Genomic DNA, 26,434 nt, shown 5'->3' with positions numbered 1-26,434 from the left:
GCTGTTTAAGTTTCAAGGATTTGATTTCAGATAACTTAATAGTATTCTTAATTGTTCATAATTTTTTTTAATTCATTCTTGCTACTTCGCCAAGCTGTAAGGGCTGTTCCAGTAAAACATATACCCCCCCATGGGGAAGGCACTTTCAAATTCACCCAACCCTCAAAAGAAGCAATTTAAAAAATTTGATCCACCACCAGATATGGTTTAATCAAATAACACTGCCCCCTACAGACGCGTATTTTTTTAACATAATTTCTGGCTATGGGTTAGTGGGCAGTAGAAGCAATTTCAATGTTGGGTTGGGGTCAGAAGCCATTTAAATGACAGCTGGCTGGAGGTAATCTACTGAATTCTTATACATCACATAATCTACTGTGTATTTTGATTTGTATTCATTCATTATAATCAATCTTTTGTCCTTTTGTTTGTTTGTCTGTCATTCATGTATGTTTCTGATACTGTGAAATTGCAAATTTTCATGGTGGCTTATTATTTGTATATGCCATTGATTAGTCCCTTAATACCTACTAATTTAATGTCCATGAATACAGATTTTACAGTAGGGATTTCTATTCTAATTCAGACATCGTGAAATTGTACCCTTACTAATTTGTGTGTTTACTAAAGTGATCACTATGTTTTGCTATTTTTCTTTGTTCTCAGGCATGCTGCTTTTGATTAGAAAAATAGTTCAGTCTTGTATTGCTTTAAATGTGTAGTCAGATGCTTTGATTCATTGTTATTATTTTTTTCAATAAATGTTTTGGTAAACTTATAATACAAGACTAATATAAAGTTTAAAAAACAAAAGAAATATAGCAAGTCAAATATTTTTATATCATCAATTAGATTATTAAAAATGGATGAAAGTCCAGGAATCATTTTTCCCAGAGTACTTGTAAAATCAATGTCATTGCAGTTAATTGTATTGTCAACAACATTATCATCATCACTGACTGCCTAGCAGTAACACTCTGCACTTTCAATCCAGTTGCCACAGGTTCTATCTCCCACTTCTAGTCTTTCATATGAGACTTATACCTATGGCATGAGGGGCTTTCATGGCAGAGTGGTATGAGATGCTTGTCTTGTGATACAGATCTGAGGGGCTTCCATGGCTGAGTGGTACAAGATGCTTGTCATGTGATTACTTGTCTCCAATGTGTAAATGAGAATGTTGTAAGTTACTTGTGGAAGATCAATGGTTCTACATAAGTGGTGTTTGGTGTCTCAGAAATACTTGGATTTTCTTCAGCAGTAAAACTGGCTGCCATATATAGATTCTCTTCATCTGAAAAATGGTGTAAAGGCCATAATGATCTACCAAAACCCAAGATCTCATGTCTAAATGACTTTGGCTGTTGGAGATAAACATCAGATTAACAGAGGCTTTATGTGCCCATGTGTACTCAGGTGCTTGCTTTTACATCACTTGCACATCTCACAGAGTGAGTTTTTGTCACAGATCAACCAATTTGGGTTGGTGGTCTTTCAGGGTTTTTCCTCCACCTAATATATTGTTAAAAAACCTACGAAAAAACCCAAACCAGACTAAATCAACCAACTAATCAACTGTGACAACAACAGCAAAGGTACTAGTCCATCATTTTTGCCACAGCTGTATGAGTTCATAAATTTTGACTAGTAATTTTTGTAGACCTTTGAATATCGTCAATTATGCCTTTCTGACAGTTACCAAAAAGTCATCATCAGTTGGTACAAATGGATTTTTCATGGTGAGCATATGAGATGGAGAAGTTTTAAGGAATCCTGCATCACATGCTGCCAAAAAGTTTACATTTTAGCTCACTTAAATTTTCTCTAACAATGTCCATTGTTCCAACTACAACTGTTATAACTTATTCAAGCTATATAATATTCATTGATATCTGGAGATATACATTTGTAATAAATATTTGTAACAAAGTATGAAAATGCATCATTGTTTTTCAGTGATGTATTTGAATTGAGCAGCAACAACAATCAACAAACCAATAAATAAAATTATTCACATCTCTCAGACTGAAGTACAGTGTATACTGGTAATCATAATCTGCAAAATTTGCCAATTTGTTTCCAACCATACTGATTCAGTGGACATAATCATCAGAACAGATATAACCAGAAGGTTAAAATCGATTTGACACATCTTTTATGTAGCTATATTCACATGGTTTAGTTAACTGTACACCCTTTGTCTTCCCTTTGATGTAATTTCTTATTGAACCTGAGAAAATAATGTTGCACACATAAAAAGAGGCACACTTCTTCTACTCGTTTTTATTATATATGTCCATTCCAACCTGTTCTTATGATCTTGTCCCCCCCATACTGTTTGTCTTGTTTATGAAAGGTATCTAAATTAACCCCTTACTTTTACTAATATACTAATTGTCTGTGAATATGCATATCAATGTGAAATGCAATGGGGAGACTAAATCCTAGATTGAAAACCTCTACATTTCTGGATGTATTCTGCTTGGATTCCATGTTTCTGCACTAAACTCAAGAAATCAGGACTTGCTGTACTAATTCAGTAACCACTGTAAACCTGTGCAAACACCATGATATTAAAATTTCAAGAACTTAAATTTTTGAGTGCTCATGATCAAATTTATATCAGTATAGACACATCTATGATGACAGCTTTTGTGAAAAAAAAACCATAACAGCTGCACCATTTTCTGGACCTACACAAGTTTGAAATGTGTGCTTTCAATACAGCAGCAGAGAGTCAGCTGCTGATTCAGTAACAAGTCTTCCAAACTCAGGTCTGTAAAGGGGCGGAAATTATGTTAATAAAACAATGTCCCTCACCTTTTTCAGTTACAAGTAGGACAAGCCCTCAAAAGAATCTTTTTACTAAAATCTTAATTTCATCTTCAACCAGTCAGGGACAGTCAAACCCATTTATACTCTAATTTATCTTCACTGATTCATAGTATGGTTCTCGTTCTTTCATATCTATAGTAATGGGAGTCCTTCATCAACTTCATTGGTTGTAAGCCTTTCTCGACCATGCTGACTGGACACACTGTAAGATAATGTTCATGTAACAGAAATATCATGCGATAACCAGAGACCAATAAAATCAAATAAAATAATTATCTCCCATGCAGGGATGCTGCCAGGATTTCAGTATTTACTCTAAATTTTGTGTGTGTGTGTGATCTCCAGTGAGGAAGTGGAGGCGGGAGGAATAGCCATTGTTAAATATCTCCCTGACACTTAAATATCTGTCACTCTTTCTTACTGTTCCACTCTGTTATGGCTCTACTGAAATCAAAATACTCAAAGAGATGTCATCTCGAGTTGTATAGCAATTATTACTGTGATGTCATTGGGCATGGTCACGTGGTTGTGGTGGGTCTTGGTTGGGATGAAAGAAAGACCATAGGCTTACTCCATATTTGACAGTTAATTGCGATGTTGTCAGAGGATTTTAAATTTTTCTAACAATTCAGTTGATGTTTATTTTGGAGCCATGTTCCTCCATCACATTCAAGATTTGAATATACCAAAGGTGAAATTAGTAAAGTTGCATCCAAAATTACTATCATGGCTACTTCAAATGTTATTTAATGTGATACTTTAATGCCAGAACTCATAGCTTCAGTGACTTTTGGGTTAAAAAGAAATTCTTCTCAAACAACTCAATTTGGTGCAGATTATGTTTTTTTTTTTGATGATACCGTGAGAATTCTTGATGTGTAAAAATTGCACAAGAAACGAACAACATCAGATCAAAAATTAATACCACTGGGAAAATACTGATAGGAATATACAGAAATAATGATATTATTATTTAAATGGAATATATGGTGACAATACAAGTGCTGGTTCTACAACATTGCAAAATACATCTTGTTCAACTATTCTGTTGTTTCTAACAACACTGTAATATGGCAATAATTTCTGCACCCTTGCTAATTAATAGTTTTAGAGTTTACAACAAAATTAAGCACATTTTAGCTTTTGACAACAACACATCATTACAGATATTTAGATTGCAAGAAAATAGAATTTTTCAAGTATTTTTTAATCAATTTCATCATTAGTTAATGATACTGCTTCAAAATGTTGTACTAGATAATAGCAATCCATTTTGCAATACAAATACCAAATGTTGGTTTGGAACTAAGTGCCAAAAAGATCTGCAAAAAATATCACTATGACTAAAATATACATAGGAAGAACCGAATACAACAGGACAGATTTTATCCATCTTGCTTTGAGTTTACACAGATCAGTCAGTTTCTTATGTTTTGTTGTCATTTAATTTTGCACAAAGAGAGCATGTACTTCATTTGGTAATACATGATATGAAAGTTTTTCTCGTTATTATTTTGTTGCCATAGTGGTTCTGCCAACTAGATATCTACACACACGTAATTATGTTGTATGGGGATTCTTTGATGTTCCCTGTGAGCATTAATCAGTTAATTGTTTCTGAATTTAATATGCTCTTTCTCTGGGCACGAATATTATTCTGTGCTGAAAACTCCTTTCATTGTCTGCTGTCTGAAACGCATAGGCATAACTAGCTTGAACAAGTTACTGTTCTTTATGGTTGTGCAATTTTCAACATCTCACAGGTATGACCCCGTGAGTATTCTCTCTTTGATTTCTCTGTTCCAAAAGAAACGTTTTGCAGAGGTCTCACTAGGACTTTAAAACTAGGAGTACAGGACTCCCATTCTGGTAAAAATAGGAGTCCTACCAGCAAAAGTTGCAGTCCCCTCCCAGAAAACTATGCATATTATAAGAACTATTGGTTGCCAATGAGTTTAATTCCTACATTCTTTATAACACTGACATAGCTCTTGTTTTTCATCAGAGTGAGTCTGAATTTTGTCAATCTAAGGAAGGTCTTATTCAAAGCACTAAGCTAGGCATTACACGCTTTCTTACACTTGGCTACTGTCCCATCCAAACTATCAGTTCTAACAACTTTAGCACTCTCCTGAATCTCATTACAATCTTTGTCAGTTTACCGTTGAATCCCAAAATATTCATTCAAGTCTAAGTCTCAGCATGTCATGATTCTGAGGTCACGTGCACTGCTTATTCCGTTACACTCGGAAATGAACACAATAATGAAAGCTAAAGTTGTTTATTTGATGTACTGTTATAAACGACCACATGTACATCTCTGGGTCTTTTTTGCCTCTGAATTCAAGCACTGTAAATATCAGTAGATTTTCTCACCCAGCTGACAGTCAAAGCCTTTGATCTTGCCACCCAGCTATTGCAACATGTTCATTTGATGTACTCTCATAATGGTGACCTGTGCAGGGGCGGGGGGCTTTCAGCCACTAAATTCTGTCGTAAATATCAGCACAGCTAATTGATCAACACATTTTCCCACTAAGCAGGTAGCTGAAGCATGACTGGCAAGTCTTTGAATTTTGCCGCCCACATATTACATGTGTACAGAGGACTCTTGCCTAAGTGATTTTCTATGTCCCCAATAAAAATTTGGCATCCAAATATGCATGATTAAGCATTTCTGAAACCTCTGAGTTTTCACTAACATGAACTCTGCCAAAGATTCACTTCATTGAATCAGTGCTTTGCTGCTTCTTATGCCAGATTTTTTCTCTTCCATAATGCTGCATTAGGGTTTTAAGCTCAACATTCCCATAGTCTGCTTGTTCAAACATGGGTATCTTGAATAAATATAATCGGCATATTGTCCATCCAAACATACATCAATTTTGGGCTGAAAATCACACACTGGTATTTTCCAGTGACATTTGCCCAATGTCCAACAGATCGATATACATGAAATTCATTGTCATCATAGCTGTCACCAGCCAGTATTTGCCAACTGAAAATGTCATCTGAAGACAAACCCTGTTGTGATTCAGCTATTTTGGTTTCCTATGTGGCTCTTATTCAAAGCACGCATTTGTAAAACTTCCATGATGAAAATAAAGTTAAAACTACCATAAAATGCTTGTTCCAGGGCCCAGTGAACCAATCAAATTTAGTTGAACAGCCATTCATGTCGAACCGAAGTATATAGCTATCTGAACGTCACATTAAGCGCTGTGAGACCACTTCTGGCAGTGCGAATTATGTTGCGAAATGCTAAAAGTTAAAAGTTTTATAAAAATTGCATACTGCTTAAAGCATGTTTTATATCCGCGATGTTGACATAATTTGCGGAACGCGTATCACTGCTTTCAAGGTATGCAAATTCGTACAAATTACATGCACTCGTGTACAGGCATCATTTTCTGACCCAATGTTTTATTCACATTAGACCACTAGGAGGGGGTTAGATGCAATTTTAAATATATATTCATTTTATTTTCTGACAACCCCACCAGCAATTTCTCATTTTGTTAACACAACCCACAGTAGAAGTGATTTTCCTAACCAACCTTCCACTGTCAGAATTAAAATAGATTGAAACACAACCTCCTACAGAAGCTTTTTGAAGTGCCATCCCCAGGGGGAATATGTTTTACTGGAACAGCCCTAAGGCCTAGTGAGCTTATGGTATGGCAGTCAATCAACGTTTGCTTCCTAACCTTCTGTTGGTCATGTTTTTCATTCAGTTTTGATCAAACTTTGGGAGTATAGGTTTATATCACCATTATCTTAGGTGAGTTTGAATATCAGTGAGCTGGACACGTATATGAGATGATATTACATCCAATTGGCTTAGCTTGTTGCCTCTTTGGAGACAGTTTGCTCGTAAGATTTTGATCGAGTCAGTAGTGAGCAGGATGCACAATATTACCGAATAAATGATGTAACCTTGAATTTGATTGGCTGAGCTTATCACTCTGGAATCCATACTATTTTTAATCTGATTTTGATCAAACTTGGAATAAATACTTTTATCATTAAGATCTTGGACAGGTTTGATAAAGAGCAAGATGCACACATACTGATGATGTGGTCTTGAACCGGATTGGCTGAGCTGTTTACCATTTCTGAAACTCATATTTCTGATCTGATGTTGATCAGATGAGAATATGGCCTTATATCATCAAGCTCTTGGATGAATTCAGAATAGACAGCCATGAATATTAATGTGGTGATCTTGTATCTGATTGGCTAATAATGTGAACACTCTTGTGGCCATAAGTCCAATCAGATTTGATTTGATATGTAAGCAATACATTGGATGAATTTGATTAGGAATAGCCATGGTGCATATTAATGAGATGATAATACATGTAATTGGCAGAGGTTTTAAACACTCTTGAGGCCATATTTGTATTCAGATATTTAGTATGTTTGTATTGTCAGAATCTCAGATGAGTTCATCTATGAGCAAGATTCAATTAAGTTAAAAAGAAAGGGGCTGATAATGTGTTGTTGTTGTTGTTGTTGTGGGGTTTAACGCCATTTTTCAGCACACGATAGGCTATACATGGCGGCCAGTATTAATGGTGGAGGAAGAAGCCGGGAAGACCCGGAAAGAACCACCGACCCACGAGAAGCTACTGGCAAGCTTTCTCACATACCCACATTGGCTGAATCCGAGACTCGAACCGGCGCAGACAGAGGTGAGATGGCAGTGATCCGTAACGGAGAGCGCTTTAGACCACTCGGCCACTCGGGGCCCCCTGATAATGTGAATTGAACCCTCAACCTTCTAGTCACAAGTCCAATACACTAACTACTGAGCCACTCCTGCTGTATGGTTATTAATGGTTTCCAAGTTCATGATCTAGGGGTGGGAACATGGATGGCTGGGTAAAAATAGATGCCCATTATCCATGGTGACTGACTTAGAAAAACTCACCTTATAGGGCCAGGTAAATGTATTTTAAGAGTGGTATTCTGAACAAGTTATTAATTGGGGCCTAGACCGCAGAAGGTAGAAAGAGACTACTTACGTGTCTTTTCTTTTTTATGTCAAGAAAGTGATATTGCATACAGGTGACATTTAATTTATGCCAGTTCGATTGATATGCTTTTATTTTAATGCAATTTATAAAGAAGAAATAACATTCAACTCATGCCATCGTGCTTGTTTTTATGCCATTGCTTGTGCCATGTGCTGTGACTCATGCACACTCACATAATCTGTTTGAAAATTATGCACAAATAATCATTACTTGAAAACTCAGACGTATAATTTTCCCAAGAACTTCCTTAATTTACAAGTATCCTATTGGAAGATCATTTCTTTATTTACACCATAACCTCAGGAATGCAAATCAAGCATCACCTGTATATGGCATTAGAAAGATGTCTGACACCAGTATTATACAGAAATGTATCAGCTATGTATAATTTTTCTTTCCTCCACTAAAATTTCAGTATGTGTTAATTCCTTCACAAGCTGACATATGTCTGTTACTTGGGTGAAGGATATTAGGCCCACTTAGATCTCTTGTTTGCATCATTTTGTCCCAACCACCAGGTTATTTTTGTTCAGGCTGCTTCCTCCAGCTTAAACTGGTACCAACTGATTTTATACTAAGTAGACGTTAAGTTAATTATCTTCATCCTATTCATTATTTAACAATCTAAATTCTTAGGTGGAGCCACACATTTTGGATGAAGTAAAGGAATTGAGAGCTGGAGATAAAGAAGTCAATACAGAGGAAGAAATAGATGAAGTTTTTGTCTCGGCAAATTATGAATCCATTTCTGATGAGGAGGCCATGGAAAAGATGGCTGTAAGTCAAGCAATGGAAGTTCTTCTGGCTCAAATGGACAAAAGATCATCAGTCAGATCATCAGTTGGCTCAGTGAATGATGTATTCAAAAATGGCAGTGGGAGCAATTATGAATGTAATGTGGACTCCCTGGATGAAATAGGAGATGATGAGGTTTTCCGAGAAAACCGAAGAATTTATTCCAGTCGATCCTCTCATTCACAGTCAGGGAGTGAATATGGCAGTGGAAAGCACTCCAAGGCTTCAAGATCTGGTAATGAAGGAATGGGACATAAATTGAAATCAAGATCAAGTGACATGTCATTTCTTGGCTCAAAGTTGTATGATGAATATGGCAAAGATTCAGTTAAATCACAATCCAGTAGTGACAGAGACACAGAAAAATTAGTTTTACAAAGTGTTCAACAAATGAGGGATAATACAACATCTGGATCAGGGGAGACAACTTTTCATGTATTGGAGAGTGTGGAAGCTTTGAAAGATTCTGAGGAGAAAGATATTAAACCATGTATTCAGTCTCTGGATGATAGATTTGTGACAAAAAGACCAAGAAGGAATGCTTGTAGGAAGAAAATGAAATCTTCACGGCAGAAATCTGTGGAGTCAGATTCCAGTTTTACTATTTCTACACCTAGTCATTCAACATTAAACTCCTCAGCCAGCTCTTTGTCGTCTGAGTCTGAAAACGGTGATGTGCAGATTGCAGATGAAATTGAACAAGAGGAAAAACCTGATGCAGATATGATGAAGGACTATTTTTTGACAGTCAGTCAAGCTTTAGGTGAGGATGAAAAAATGGAGCACTTGGAACAAGATGACAATATAATTATATCTAGGGCTAATGTAGACCTGGATGAAACCTTGCATGCAGAGAATGAAATGGACATACAGGCTGAAAATCTTCATGCAGATGTATCATCACCAGGGCTTAGTAGTCACTATGAGACACCAAATACAAGTTTTGGTGAGCCAAGTTTTCTTAGTGCAAGATCAGAGCAATCCATAGAAACCGAGACAAGCAAACAATATTCAAGGAGTCCTTCAGGAGTTAGACCCATAATAGAGGAAAAGAAACCAAAAGTGAACTCAGACTCTGTGGAAAGTGTTCACAAAAGAGATTATTGGAGGTCTCCTAGTTCTGAACCTGGTGCAGATCAATCTGCAGATGAGGATAGATTAAGAAATATTAAGGGAGCAGACCCAAGTGCTACAACTTTGGTACATGTTGATAGAGACTCTGTGACCAAAGGAAGGTCAAATAGATTAAGCAGTGGCAAAAGTGATCATTTATTCATTGAAAGAACAGGTAGATTAATAAGTGGTAGTAAAGACACTGTGAGTTCAGTACGGAAAGATAGATTAAATAGTGGTGAAAGAGATACTGTAAGTGCAGAAAGGATGGATGTAGCTGGAATTGTTGATGGTGAACCTGCTATTAAAGGAAGGACAGATAATTTTAACAGTGATAAAGACACTGTTAGTATGGAAAGAACAAGCCCCTTACATAGTGAGGATCTGGAAACTCCCAGGACTTCCCAAACAACTTTCTCTAGTGGCTTGAGAAAAAGTGATTGGAGACCCCTACCCCCAGTGCCAAAGGCATCAGCCTTTTCACCTCAGATGTCAAAGAAGAGTAAAGTTGGGGTTGGAAGAAAACTGCCTGAGATAAGTAACTTGAAAAGTAAAAATTCAGTGGCCTTTCAGAGCAAATTTATGAAGCAGAATTACGTGTCACCTTCCAACTCATTTGAGAAGAAAGAGGGTGAGTTAGAGGAGAAGGATATAATGGAAACTTCAGCTGTTGTTAGTCAACCTCGACCATTGCCCCTGCCACCAATGGAATGCAAAGATCAACCAATAAAAGGTCTACACCCAAGACCCCTAGACATAGCTGGTAAAACCAGAGTCAGTGTGGACTATAAAAGTATCAAGTCTTTCTCAGACAGCAGTGGTGAGGAAACTAGACTTAAAAAGATTCCAGTGGATGTTTCAGTTATAAAAAGTGTGAAACAAAATAGTGTTGAGGACAATGTGGATGATTTTCCCTTTGCAGATGATACTGAGGAGGAGAAAAGGTTGGAAGAGAAAATTTACACTTCATTGACAAACAGGCCGCAAACAATATGTACAGAAAAACTTCAAAGGGACAGTCGTAAAAGAATCTTACCAACTCCACCAAGTGACAATCCTTTAATGTTGGGTGCAGAGCAAATCCGTGAAATTAAGAGAATTGAAATGGACACTGCTAGAGAAAGAGCAAAACAGAAAGCTCGACTTAAGAGTGATGAAGACTTAGGTTTACAAAATATGGATTATGCTTCTGGATCAGCAAAAAAACTTGACATACATAGACAGTTGAGTAGAGAGAAAAGTGCTGGCACTTCCTCCCACTCCATGTCATCACACAGCAATACCCCAAGTGTTAGTGACCATGTTACTGATAGTGATGATGGTCAAAGGGCATGTCCATTTCTTACCTCAACTCCAGACATTGTGCTGTCAAGTACAAATCCAAAAGAGAGTAAAGAAAAAAATAAGAAAACGAAAGATTCAGAAGAATTAAATGTATCAGCAGAGTCTGGACATTTGGACCATGGCAGCAAGGTTGCAAAGAAAAAGCGGTCTTTGCTAGCAAACTTGCTCTCAGGTCTTACACCGGAAAAAGGGAAGATCATGAAAGAAAAAGACAGGTCATCATTTTATGATATGTTAGATGAAAAAAAAACAAAGAAAAAGAAATCCCCCAAAAGTTCAAAAGCAGAAAAAAAGGAAAAGAAAAAGAAAAAAAGAATCTCAGGTGCTGACAGTTTAGATCTCTCTGACAATTTCAAAGAAATGAAGATTGGAAGTGTTTTCATTGAAAGTCGATCGTCTCGACGGCCTGGTAAAGCAGTTCCATTACCTCCAAAAGCATCAGGTAACCTTTCACTAATTCTTTAATGCTGTTGATTCTTTGGTCGGAGGAGGAAGTATGTGAATGAACAGATAGGTGTATGGATAGATGCTTCTATATTATGGAACATTGAAATTATATATAAGAAAAAATTAGATTATTTATATATAGACTTATTAAGCATATAAACTGTTCAGCAAGTTTGATAAATTCAGTTGGAATCAAATCAAGAGGTAGTGATATATTTTGTTTTAAACAGTTTAGTGGTAAGATTTAAGTTATTTATGTACACCTCAGATGCTGCATGTACCATCATGATTTCTTTTTACCTATCATGTAATTTTGAAAGAGAGATTGATTTATGAAATTTTGTGATTGACTAATGCTAAAACCATGACATAATTTTGTTCATAATCATACACCCCTACCTTTATCATTTCCAGCTTATTGACTTTACCTGTTTGATATATTGTAATCATTGATCAGGGTCATGATTTTGATTACAACCATGCAGATTTATGTTTTATCATTCCCAGCTTATTGGTATTAACAATGTATCACTCATACCTAAATGCAGAACGGCATAGATCCACATCCATTGTTACATAATATACCAGCCAGGTTTTTTCAAAACATTTCGCTAAGAAACTCATGCTCTTGCTTGAAGTCCTCAATATTTTGACAGTAACTTTAATTAGAATAAAGGTAGAGGTGCAAAACTTTGAAATATTTCTCGAGTCCGGTTACTAGACTGCCAAAATTTTATGGTGTAATGTACTGTTTCATATCTGATTTGGTGATTTTCAGCTTGGTCTCTAGTGTCTTGTTTATTAGTTTTGAATTGTACATGATGAGCTTCTACACCATTCAGTTTATTTAACGATTTCAAGTTAACAGCAGTTGTATTCAGGCTTAGTGTCCATGGTGTTTATAGTTAGATATATGCACATTTTGTTGAGCCCATATTCATGGTAAATGGACACGGCAGTTACTTCTCTGGTATCAGTGTTATTGTCATCCTCATTTAAGATTTTTGTTTAAGTAGTTTGTGATATTTGAGTATGGCAGCTTGGAGGAATAGGTTTCAGAAAAATAATGATATCCTGTTAACAAGGATTAGCAATTATGACTCAGTGTCTGCAAGAAATGTACATTGATAAAATGAGAAATAGAGAGAAATTGAAAAACCTGTTTACCAAACAAAAATCCTTATATTTACAAAATAAGAAACAAGCACTGTCACTTATTTTCAGATCAGAAATCTCAGTCTGCCACTTTAGTCATGTAAAGATGTATAGCAGGAATGAAAGCATTTATAAATAATTTTCGCAATTAAATATTACCCATTTTTGTTTCACTCCTGTCATATTTCCAACGCTATGCAAGATCTATATGGTAAACAAAATACTTCTCTTTTGATCCTGTTCAGTGTGCTTTGCAATGTTGTATCAACCAAATTATGTTGTATGCATGAAATACTTTAGCTGGATAATGAGGAGGCTTGGCTGAGTTCCGTTTTCAGCATCCTATGTCATTATTTAATAGAGTTATAGGCCCATAGTTTTGGACCGATCCAGTTTTGTTTCTGTACAGTAACTTCCTTAATTATTTTATATATATCAACCAAATTCAGTGTGCAACTTAAAATTGATGAGACATTGGCCAAGTTTAGTTAGCAATCTGTGGCATCATTTTGTTGACTTTTAACCCCCAATTGTCTACCTACATTTATGTCTGCACAATAATTATTGGATTTCAACCAGTTCTGGTATGCTGCATTTTGTATAATTAGGAGGAGTTGTGGACCTTGATTGTCAGATCAACCCACAACAACTCCCTTAAAATATTGTTGGATTTGATTTTATAAGCAGCTTGATATTGAGGAGGCTGAGAAAAAGAGGGTGACAGTAATTCCTGTTAATCTTTATTCGTAGTCCAGATGTTAGGTGAAAGAAGTATGAAGAATTGTCAAACATGTATGTAACTCAAGGCACAAAACCTTGCAACATTCATACATAACGTGAAGTTAAATAATTTTTTAAAAGCATCGTCATCATCATCATCATCATCATCATTGCCATGATAATTATAATATCACATATATTTTGTTTTTCTAATGTGCACATGACATATTTGTTACTGTCCAGAAACAAAATTTTACAACAATTTATGTCTCCAAACTAAAAAAGACTAATTTACTATGTGGTCATGTTGAAGAATAGTTTCTTGATTTGTTTCACATGGTAATGGGCATTTTTTTTCTTTTCTAGTGGATGATTTCTGTGATTTGGATGAAAGTGCATCAGACACAATGACAAGAAGAACAAAATCTGTAAGTCTGTAGCTGTTGCTTCTTTTTTTTTAAAGGCGATTTAGAAAACTTTAGACAGTTTCCCATGCATATAGATTAGTAATTTTATTTACACAGAAGACAAAAAGACATGTTATTATGTAGGTGTTTTCATCAAACACTTAGGGAAAGCAGGATGTTTACTAGCGCGTTTTGGAGAGGAGAATATTTTGTCTTAAACAGACTACCTCATTATCTGAAGATGTGGATTGTATGTATAATTTATACTTTTTTGTATTTGGTGTAAAATTATCAGTCTTCATCCAGGAACTTTTATTTTAATAGCAGTAATGCATTACCCGCTACTATTGTGTTGCTTTAACTTTTCCTGGCACTAGTCCCCAATCCAAGGAGATTATTCCCTTTTCCAGTTAGCGGAATAAAGAGCAACATGGCCCCAGTCTTGTACCTTACTCAACTTCTGACAGTGTCGTCCTATATTTCCTTGGACTTCTTCCGATTCTCCTGTGTTTATCCTTAGTAATTTATATTTTAATAGCATTAGTGCATTATCTGTCACTATTGCATTGCTTACCTTTTTGTAATGGGAATTAGTCAGGTCTGTATAGGAAAATTCCATCCTCCCATTATTTGAAACTTACTAGAAGTCCAAAATGTGAAAGAAGACAGGCCCACTCTGTCATCCCAGGTCATAGGACCATCTACAGTTGTCATCCTCTTTTTACGGATGATATCTTTTTCAGCTGATTTTAATCATGCAGGAGCAGAATGTTTGCCTTTTCTCAGGTCAAGATGTGTCCTAGTATTTAAATAGGGGATTCCATATAGTTAAGAGTGTTTACATCTTAATATAAGCTCATGTTGAGTTTTGAAACATTTTTGTTCTGTTTTGTCAGCAGTGTTCTTTATGTTAGCCATCTCCTTTGTTTATAGGGTAAGCCATAATATCCTTCATTCATTAAGTTTGGAAGTTTCTGCACTTCTAGGGTATGTAGACGTCTTCCTCTTCAGATCCTGAGTTTTGACCTGCATTTTTTTTCCTGCATATATTTTTATAATAACTGGTTTGTTGGTCTATTGACTGATATTACTTTATGAATTTTAGGCAGTCTTAGGAGATTTCATACCATCATTAATTTCAGATAGTGTGTTTGGGTGGTCTCAACCATGGACTTGAAAGAGAAATAGTTATCTCAGACTTAATTGGAGAGATTGTGGAAAGCTTGTGGTAAGATGTGGAGACCCAGTTAAAACTCCTTTTCACAACTCTTCTTATGACAAATTCGCTGGAGGGGCCAGGGGCGGAAGTCTATGGATCCCTCCCTTTTCCCAATGGAGGGATGCAGTCATCTCAAGGAAGCTGCACTCTCTTAATGAAAAACTCACATTTAAGTGTATACTAAAAATAATGAAAGGGTTTTCATAGGTCTTGTATATATGTATTGTGCCAGAAATTAAATTGTAGGCCTGAAATTTAAGATTCTTGTTGATGTCCTTTTAATAGAAATTTTTTTTAGATATTAATTGCAGAATTTACGGAAAATGATTGCTGTAATTTCAGGATTATGGTCCATTATCCGATGAGGAGTTTGATGCCAAGATTGCCAGGAAGATTCAGCATGCAGCTAAGAAGCAACAGAAACAGCAAGAGCAGAAGCGCCTCCGTCAAGCGCAGGAAATTCAGCGTAAACTACAAGAACTTGATGTGCGACAGAGGGAGTTGGAGGTTAGGGGTGTTCTTGTGGAGAAAGCACTACGACGGGAAGGTCCAGAGGCCAGTCGACCAGAAAAGGAGCTTATGCAAGAATGGTTCAATCTTGTCAATGAAAAGAATGCTTTGGTGCGACAGGAATCGGATTTGGTAATCAGGTGAGTTAATGAATAAGAAAGTTTAGCAGTATACGCATTGACTATATTTTTGTTACACTAGAGTAATCAACTTACAAGAATTTCATTTTTAAATTGGCATGCACACTTCAATATTAGTTTATTTTTGGTTGAAATTTTGCCAAAATGGTTCAGTTATGACACTATGAATTATACATAGTTCTTACATTACCAATGCAGAAATATACTAGGCAGTGATTTGTATAAGACTTGCAGTTAGCAGTTGATAAACATTCCTAATAAGAAGTCACTTAGCAGTCCACAAGTATCCCTGATAAGCAGTTAGCAGTCATCAAGGTTCCCTGACAAGCAGTCAGTTAGCATTCGACAAAGATCACTGTTAAGTAGTCAGTTAGCATTCCACAAGGCATACTGATAAGCAGTCAGTTAACATCCACAGAAATCCCAATAAGCAATCATTTAGGGATGGGCATGGTTTACAGCTGTTAAAATTCAATAATTTCTTTTGGAGAATAAAAATCAAATGACAATATATCATGAGAAATCAGATGCTTATATTCTCTAAATAAATAATACACAAATGGTTTGCATAAAACCTTTTCAAGCTACATTGTGTAGGATACATAGGAAGGCTCCATTATAAATAAGCTTGATTGATGTAAAGCCAAATGTAAAATAATCCTTATAAGAAATGGAAATCACTTTCCTCCATCAGAAGCTTATTCACCAGTTTAAGCTTAGATTAAAATGTCTTATTTTGTGCAGAACCATTACAAATGTAACCCATGACAATCACTGATTCCATCGCATCTTGATAAAAACTCCAGATTGTACTTGGCACCGATTGCATTGTATCTAGACAATCAACAAGTCTCTTTTATCTTGGCAATGAATAACGACTATTCTACCTTGACAATCAATAAAGCTTTTTTCAGTCAATGATTCCATTGTATCTTGACAGTGAATCAAATGTATGTTGGCTGTGAATGATTCTGTTGTGTCATGACATTAAATCTATTGTATCTAGACAATAATTCTGTTGTATCTTGACAATGAAATAATTCTTTTGTATCAAGACAATAATTCTATATCTTGACAAGAATTACATTGTATCTTGACAGTCATCGATTCCATTGTATTTTGAGTCATTGATTCCATTGTATCTTGTAAGTCATTGATTCCATTGTAACTTGACAATGATTCTACCATGAGAATAATTTCATTGTATCTTGAAAATCAGTTATCAAATTAAAAAATTCTTGTAGATCAAAGGAACTGGAGTTGGAAGACAGACAGGGAAGATTACAACAAAAACTGCGAGAAATGATGGCCATTGATGGTAAGATTTGATCTATTGCAGAGATGAAAAATAAGAAAGGATCTGAAATTTATGAAGATAATTTTTACTAATGCTTTTAGAGTAAATGGTTATCTTTAAATATTTATAGATCAGTGAACAAAGGTATTTATAAGGAATTAACAGCAAGTAGTGCTTGGATAGATGCGAAGGAAAACAGTTGCTGTTGACTTACTAAGCATGTCAGTTATATAAAGGTACTCAGCATAAAGCTTTTGCAAATCAGTTTTCCCATTTTGAAAAGTGAAACATCTAGATATCTTTATTTTTGACGTTGTATTTATGTTTGTCCTTCAATGCATGCATCTAAATTTTCTATTTTGTCAGTTTGTAAATGTATGCATTATTGTACCCCAGTCATGAACCCTTCATGGCATTCTTCTTTCTACTAGATTCAGTAAGACTTGCAGATGTTTGTTGTCACTAGTGATTTATTTATTGATTGCTTCCTTTTCCTGCCAGAAGTATAAACTTAATGAACATAATGTTTATTTTTCCTTTGTGTTTTTACAGAAATCTTCTCTGGGTTTTTTCAAACATGAAACAATTTAGTGGGTGCCAATGAATTTTTATAAATTGTTCAAAGATGTGTGATTTGCTTTGGATTTCTTGTTCTTAGATAGTAAGAGCAATTGTTATCAATTTGATCTTATGTTAAAAATATGGCATTTCTCGCACACTGACTAAAAAGGGCAAACAAGGTTTTCTACAAAAGTCCTAGATAAAAACTGCATACCAAATTGCATGAAATATGGTTCTTCTAAAATTATATAAATCTTATTTATTTTTTTAAAAAAATATGTCTTTATAAATAGACCATGCAAAATTGGGTAGATACAAAACTGCAATGAGAGAAATATAGACTCACATGAAAACATGTATATCCCCCCCACAACCATTGTCACTGACATGGTTTGTCAGTGGCAGATCATGAGAAGAGAAAAGGAATTTATTTGGTTCGTTTTGGATTAATTGGATAGAGCCAGCATATGACTGACTGATCCGGTGACCTAGTGGTTAGAGCATCTGCCTCAGATGCTGGAGGTCGTGGGTTCGCTCCCCAGCTGAGTCATACCAAAGACTTACAAAAATGGTACTAACAGCTGCCTCACTTGGTGCTCAGCATTAGGAGGTTAGTGTTAGGACTGCTCAGCCTGGTGTCTGGATAATGTGTCTGGGTGGGACATCATGCTACATGTCTGCTGCATGATGCCCCAGTGCTAGACATAACTAAAAACTGCCACACTGCAGACATCGTAGCAATATGACTGATTTTTTTTTAAAGCTATTTTAAAAATCCAAATCACACACATACACACACACACCAGCATATGACTGCTAAATTCTAATTAAGTTTTGGTGTATGTTTTGTGTATCTGTTTAGCAAAATTATTATAAAAACTTTGAATTTAACAATACTTATTATTTGGGATGACATGTTTGAAGGCTAGATTTTCCCTTGAACAAGAGATTCAGTTTGGCAGTGAAATTGCAATTAAAAAAAGTAGATACTTTGTTCGTAAATAAAATTAATTATAAAACAATGGAACCCTTAATATTTCTGAACATTAAAGTATTCTTGCAATTCACCTATTGTAGTAATGATTATTTTATCATTTTCCAAGTTTGATATGGTGGTAAAAGTGAACTGAACTCTTCCAACATGTTTTAATGAAAATATTTTATAAAAAATTTGCAAGTATAGTTCTTTGATCAAAATAAACCTCATCAGATGCAGGACTTATTGAAAAATTATTAGGAATAAAGCTTCAGGATACAAGTTCTTTATAAGTGACAGTGCCACAGAAAATTAGACACGTTATTATCAGTGACACTGCCACATAAATTAGACACCTTTTCAAAAAAATGTTACAGAATTTGACACCTTATTATCAGTGACAGTGACACAGAAATTCCAAATCTTATTAGCAATGACATTACCACATAAGTTAGACACTTTATCAGAAAAGGGCCACATAATTTAGACACTTCATGATTATCAGTGACAGTGACACAGAAATTCTACACCTTATTGTCAATGACAGTACCACAGAAATTAGACACCTTCTTATTGTTGAACACAGGTTCATATGATCGTGATGATGATGTATTTGAAGAACCACATTTGGAGCCCAAATCTATTCAAAGTTGGATAGACAGAGCAGCTAAGGGTATATTGCATAATAATAATGGGAGTTGGATGGAATTTGACATTATGATTGTGTGAGGTTTTACTTTATGCCATGGAAAAATGCATACAAATATTAGTTTTTTTATATATAGAGGTTTTAATGAATGCACACAAAGTTATTTCATGGTAGAAAATTTTCAGTAGCCATTTCACAAATGATGACTTCTATTCTGAGACTTGTCAGACAATGTACTGGTTTGTTTATTTAACCTCTTCTGTGTACGAACCAAATTTAATCTATTTATCCAGTACTTGAACCTTCACCACAACCTATCAAAACAAACTACATCACAAGTCCTTGTTATAATGTTTTTGTGTGCATAGTAAGCTGTGAAGCCACACATGATGTGCTTTAAGATTAAACTGTAAACTCTCCATCTTTATGGAAAACCTTTCTTATGAATTTTGTAAAAATGGAAACAAGTTTGTTTATTGTAATTATATATACAGATTTATTTCATGTGTATGAAACTTCCCTGTAAAGTTAATGCATCCCCTGAATAATGAAAGCTGGAGTAGACACACTCATAGTGCATCCCCTGAATAATGAAAGCTGGAGTAGACATACTCATCCCCTGAATAATGAAGGCTGCAGTAGACACAATAGCATTATAAAGTAGAACAGTATCCATTGTACTTACATTCTATTTTGGATCTACTTTTCATAGACCATAAGAACTGCTGGGATAGCTGGTTTTCCAGGGCCCAGTCATTAGCCGTTTGTTATTGTTACACCTCATAAAGTACTTGGAAGATTGCCATGAAACTTTACACACTCATTCATTCCACGGTCTAGCCAGTCCTAAATGAAGGTGGTACTAAAGTGGCCAACAAAGCTGCCATCTTGTTATCGCTACCTCTCCAGAATGGATGGTCATATCAACATGGAGTTTTCCCTTTAAATACTGTTGTGATGTTAGTTGGTACTCAATAAAACTGGTGCTGATATGATATCCAGTATGGTAGCTATGGCAGCCATCGTAAAGATCATATTAGTAATTCTCCTGAATGGAAAGTCATACTGAAATGTGGTTTTCACCAAGACACTACTTTGATCATTTTGTCCAAAATGAAAATGTTTCCATTTGGCTAGTCAATAATGCCTCTGAGGTAGACATATTGAAAATATTGTTATGGTTACTCATCCTGAATGAATGTTCGTATCAGCTTAGGGTTTATTTCTAAAATCTATGTATACTTAAACGCAGCACCCCAACACTCCTTACAACATTCAGAGAAATACTGCAGATATTATACAAACATAGTTTGGTTATACATTGTGATACAGTACAGGAAAGTTTATGGATCGGGTTTGGTGCTGAAATTCTGCCTCATTGCCAGTGCCAAAACTTGTCCATTTTTCCCCGTTTTAGAATGAAAAATTTCCAATCAGGCCTTGTAAAACAATCCATGTCATGTACTGTATTGAAAGGAATAACTGTATTGAGTTTAGCAGGGAATCTAAAGAGTAAAATAACCTCTGCTAATATATCTGAGTCCATTTTGGACCTGAATGTTAGGGCAAAATGATCTTTCTGCACCAAAAATAGGGCGAAAGTTGCAAAATAAGGGGAAAATGAGTTTAGAAAGTTAAAAATGTACATTATTTAAGATGGTTGCTTTAAATTCCTGACTTTGCATATGCCTAAGTACTGTTGTACTGTTATTTAAACTATGGAAATATTACAACTTTACCTATTTTACCTCAAAACATTTGTTGTATGTACAGCATAAATGGCAGCACAAAAATAGGATACAGTCAAAAATTGGCATCTGTTTGCATAGCAAAAACTCTTAGTTTGGACCTGAGTACATCCACTGAGTCATAATTCACTTCTGACTGGAATTCAGAAAACTAAGTTTCTGTTTTGGGTTTTTATGTGGGAGGGTTTTCACTCTAAAGAATATTGTGCAGATATTTGGAGTGAATTTCATAGATACCCAGGTAATTTCTTGCATTTATGATCATCAGATAAGCACCAACAATGACTATAGAGCACAGAGTTTATTTTTCAAACTTTCCACTTTTCTTTAGTTGGACATTTGACACAAAAGTCAATGTTTCCTTTGAATTATTCCGTTGTTCAAGAATCTTTCTTTATAAATGTTTAGTGAATAATCTGTAATTTTTGTTTATTATCCAAATTTTACATTTTTACCTAAAAATTCCTTATTTATGGACCCCTGTCCAATCTTTGAAATGATAGAAATAGAAATCTATCCAGAAACATTGTATGGTTATACACTGTTGTACTGTAATCTCTAGAGATATTTTGATCTGGAAGAAATGTTTATTTTGCACATTGCATTTTTCCATGGCAGAGTGTGACCCAGTATTATACAGAGTTATGGGTCATTGTTGTGTTTAATACATGGTGTTATTAAGCTGTAAAATATTGTATTGGCCAGTTAAAAGCAGAAGCCAGTGTTTACATTTCATGGCCAAAAAAAACCCCAATGTATTGAGTAAAACAAAGGCACATAACTTTTATTACTTTCATACTGTGATCTATCAGACATTATCTCCACATCAGCACAATGCATGTTTCACAGAGCTGAAATTGCTGTGAGGAAATGTGCATGGTATTACTGCTGAACATGTGTAACTTCTTCAGCCAATGAAAATTTAAGATCATTTTTATGAAAGTAATAAAACGTTGTATTAATGAAGTTGCACTTTTTGGCACAATTTTTTGTTCTGTTTTGTTGCACACAACAGATAGTCTCAAAAGGAAGTGGCAGGTTGGTGCAGGTATTTTATTCTCCAGTTTAGAATTTATAATAACTTTTTATGAAAGTCATAAATCATTTTATTGATGAAGTTGCACATTTTTGTACAGATTTTTGTTCTGCTGTTTTCACAGAGCATCATTGTTTAGATTATACTCCTATATATCTGAGAAGGAATTGGTGTTGTTGGTGTTGGTAAATTGTTCTGTAATAGTGGATTAACCAATTAAGTATTCTAGCTACTGGTGAAGAGTTAAAATATGCCATGATTAGAAAGGAGTGGTACTTAATAGAGTGGTACTGAATGGGAAGAATACTATACATTTTTACCATTGCATGAATTGTGTACTGAATATTGTTATGTTTTGAAACATATTTCTTAGGATTATATAACACTTGTTTTTTTCTTCTTCCCTTGTTAGTGATCTTTTTCTTTTCTTTATTTTAAATTAAGATTTGTGTTTATTTGTGCTGCCTTTCCATTTATACATACATGTATTTGGAATATCTTGGTATTATTCTTTGTAGATATTGACTATAGTAGTCTTGCACATTTATTTTGACATCTCAATGTATGAAGACATTAGGCAAATCAAATTCCATTGTGACATATGTCAGAGGCATCTGCTGTTTTAAATGTTGACTTATAGAAAGGAAACCATGGGTCTTGGCAGAAAAATTAGTCTGAGTAATGGAAGCTTCAGATTCAGGAATCAGCAATTAAATGTTTTGTGAATAGATTGAAATAGTATCTTTGAAGATAATTAATGTCATCTTATTAAGCAGTTTTCAGACAATGGATAGATTTTTTAAAATCTTCTTGCTTAATTTGAGATAAATTAATGTGTTTAGAAGTGGTTAAGTTTCTTTGCTTACAAACGTGTTCTTCGACTTTGAGGCTATCAGCTGTACTCAAACAATGAGGTCAGTTTCTGCTGGTTTTACATATGTACTATTGCAACATCAGCTGCACTCAAACATTGAGGTCAGTTTCTGCTTGTTTGACATGTGTGCCATTGTGACATCGGCTGAAATCAACAATGAGGTAAGTTGTTGCTGGTTTTACATGTCTACAATCTTGACATCAGCTGTACTCAAACAGTGAGGCCAGTTTCTGCTGGTTTGATATTTGTACGATTGGGATATCAGCTGTACTTGGTGAGGCCAGTTTCTGTTTGTTTGACATGTCTACCATTATGACATCAGCTATACTCAGTGAGGCCAGTGTCTGCTTGTTTGACATGTGTAGCATTGTGTTATCATTTGTACTTGGTGAGGCCATTTTTGCTGGTTTGATGTGTACCATTGTGTCATCAGCTGTACTCAATAAGGCCAGTTTCTGATGGTTTGACATGTGTACCATTGTGACACCAGAAGCACTCAGGATTTTCTGTGCTTGTTGTTTACATGACTCTTCATTTAAATTAAACAAATTGCTCTGATTTATATTGGTTTGTTATACAGTTTAATAATGAAACACAACCTTTTGTTTCATATAGTTTTGGTATATGACTAATGGAATTAAATAAAACCCTCTTTTTCGTAGTTTTGGAAGATAATTTATATAATTAGTGTTACATTGTGTAAGAATAACGATCATACATTGATTGCCATTTGTAAACATTTACTGGAGCACTCAGAATGACTTTCAGTATGCAGGCTCAACTCTTCCTTGTGCATCCGGCAAATGTATGTACGTAACAAACAGTGGATTAGGCAAAGTCAGTGTGTTGTAGTTCTAGGCTCTGCAGACCTAGGATCAGATAATTTTGAATCTTACCCTAGTTAGTGCATATGTGCCTGTAATCTTGATCAAGTCCACTGAACTGAAAAAGGATAAGCAACTGTTGCAACTGTGTTAACATGCATGGACTAGTTTTCCATCCAGTGTGAAAGTTGTGCACTCAAAGAAGCTTGCTGCAGTAGAAATTTGGAAAATCTCTGGCCAAGATTCTACCAACAAAACTTATATGTGGACTTAAGTCAAAATTCTAAAATCTGATTTGCTTGAAGTTTAAATATGTCCTTAAATCAGATGTCTTAACTTTAAGAATTGCATTGTTGACAAAAAGCCTGTATTAGGAGCCAGATTTTATTGTTATTAGCTGCGATACACATATGGCAAAGAATTCTTGTTTAAGATTATTTTGTAAGTATAAATGCTTTGGAACACATTCTCTCCACCCCCCAAAATACCAACAAAATACAACATATGAGCATTGAAGGTAATTTTGTATGTGAGCATTTTTGCTTTTAGTTTATTTATTTTATATCTTGTGATTTTGTTGTTTTAACAAAGTTTAGACTGCATGCTAACTAACAGCATCCCCCTTTTCAGGACAGAGAAAGAGCATGGAGCAAAAGATGGAGGAGGATAGGGTATACAAGGAATATTTAGAAGTTATAGAGGAGAGAGACAAGATTGTAACGCTGCTAGAAGAGGAAAGGCTCAGGTATTTTCAAATTGACAGGGAATGCATGCATGTTGTGTATTAGTCAGCCAGTAATGTTTGTATCCTTGGTTTGTTTTTTCAGCTTTTGCATGTTATTATTATTACTTTAATGACTTTGAATTGTTCACAGTAGCTTGAGCACAAAGTCATATTTTGGCAAAGTTTGTATGATTACAGATTCCTCTTGGGTTGCACAACTTCTGGTACTTCTTACTGGCAAGGGCGAAATAAGGCCAAATCTGACTGGTACAAATGCTAATCAGCTAGGATCATCAATGAATGGTTTATCATTTGCATAAAGTAGGGAAAATTATGTTCTAACAATACTTTAAAGAAAGAAAATGAAATTAATACATTTCTGACCTTTACAGGCACTGCATTGATAAAAGACAATGTTGCAAATCAACACCACGACAGTAGTGTAATCCCTTGTCCTGAGTTTCGTCTGACCCTTTCCAACGCATTTTAGATATGTTGACATTTATTGACAAAAGTTGAAATTCGCCCCCATGGCAAGGTGGTGGCATAGGGTAACCACTTAGTAATGGGCCTAGCACACCTTAAGGACCTCATATTGAGCCATACCAGCATGAATTTGATTGAAAGCAGATTTATTTTCTCAGGAATTTTGATTATAATATTCATTATGTTTTTAATCTGCTGATAGACAAGATGAAATAGGACCTGGTACTTGCAATTCACACTGCTGGTCACATGACTAAACAAATTTTGTATCCTACATAACCATGACATGAGATGTCCATTAGTCAGGTCATATCCACAATAAACACCTTTTCAGTGTTGTTGTAGAGAATATTTGAAAACATTAAATGAAAGTTACATAATATTTGTAAAAAAAAGAACTAATGCATGCTTAATTCACAACATATTTATTCAGAGGACAAAAGCCAGAAACCTGTCACTGTCACAGCAACATAGGGAAAATAAAAAAATAAATCTAGCAGAAAGCAACACAGTAGTCACATGATACCCTCAAAAACATTGCTGACAAGAGCTCTATGCTTCATGAATCTGGTGTTCACCAGATGGCAGCAAATTCCATTTTTTTATATAGCCAATTAGCACTGATAATATACCACTGTGTGGGAAGAGTCATAGGAAACTCTTATTACATAATCCCATTCCACCATCATTACTGTTAGTCACCAACTTAATCAGCACACAATTGTCAACATTTGTTCAGAGTTCACGTAAGTTAAAGTAAGTAGTTAAGATGTTTACGTGCACTGCATAAAATGTTTAATTTTAGTGGCCTGGTGTGTATGAAAGCCTTCAACTTCAGCTTGGCTTGTAAGGTCACATGACTAATGGTCATCTATAAATAGAAAGTGGCAAAATCAAAACCAAGACTGTCCTTGGCAATTCATTTGTTTTGAACAAGAAGATATAAAAACTCTGATGGATTATGGCATTGTTTTGACAGCAACCACATATAATGAAACTGGTTTCTGGGCTCCCTCACATGCTAAGCTGCGACAGCAATCTAATACTATTTTTCAGTAATTTGATAACTATGCGAACTCTAGCCCTAACTGTAAATGGTCTGTTTTAACAGACTAGGAAGACAGAATTGTACCATATGTCTATACTATTATGCCACATGAATCTCAGAGATAAGCCCACTCTTCTGGTGCTGTGTTGCTGTTGTCAATTACAGATCATAATTGGTAGTTCGGGAACCCAATATTATGGAAAGAACAGATTGGCATCTGACAGATTATGATGTTGAGACAGTTGACTTTAAAGACTTAAAACCTATTTTACTCTGTATCAGTACATGAATACAGACAGGGTAAAAAAAAAACATTTGGTACAAGGATGTATTTTACTGGTAAAAACTAGCATGTATGGTGTAACGGAATCTGTATGATATGGCTATATCCTTTGTTCATTTGATCTGAATGGGGCTTGGATAATGCAAGAAGAATGCATTTGCATTGCATTTCTGTGGCTCCCATTCAATCCTTGTGTCCAATGCA

General features: G+C 35.3%; 1 protein-coding gene across 6 annotated transcripts in view; it reads left to right on the top strand.

The window, feature by feature from the left end:
* Positions 1-26,434, top strand: part of LOC149769970 (uncharacterized) — a 206,870-nt gene that overhangs the window by 169,209 nt on the left and 11,227 nt on the right. For 3 of the 6 annotated variants that reach the window (XM_089949581.1, XM_089949579.1, XM_089949580.1), the window contains 6 exons: positions 8,511-11,568; positions 13,815-13,876; positions 15,417-15,724; positions 16,969-17,042; positions 19,145-19,231; positions 24,320-24,434. In XM_089949581.1, coding sequence (XP_089805707.1) covers positions 8,511-11,568; positions 13,815-13,876; positions 15,417-15,724; positions 16,969-17,042; positions 19,145-19,231; positions 24,320-24,434 — 3,704 coding nt within the window. The remainder of the gene's footprint in view (positions 1-8,510; positions 11,569-13,814; positions 13,877-15,416; positions 15,725-16,968; positions 17,043-19,144; positions 19,232-24,319; positions 24,435-26,434) is intronic. The other 3 variants (XR_016418996.1, XM_089949582.1, XM_089949583.1) reach the window with 2 other exon arrangements.

Source organism: Sinohyriopsis cumingii, unplaced genomic scaffold, assembly GCF_028554795.1.
Source record: "Sinohyriopsis cumingii isolate HCF-2022 unplaced genomic scaffold, ASM2855479v2 utg002916l, whole genome shotgun sequence".
NCBI classification, from domain to species: Eukaryota; Metazoa; Mollusca; class Bivalvia; order Unionida; family Unionidae; genus Sinohyriopsis; species Sinohyriopsis cumingii.
Note: the sequence above shows the minus strand (reverse complement) of the source record. Positions and strands in the feature narration are given on the sequence as shown.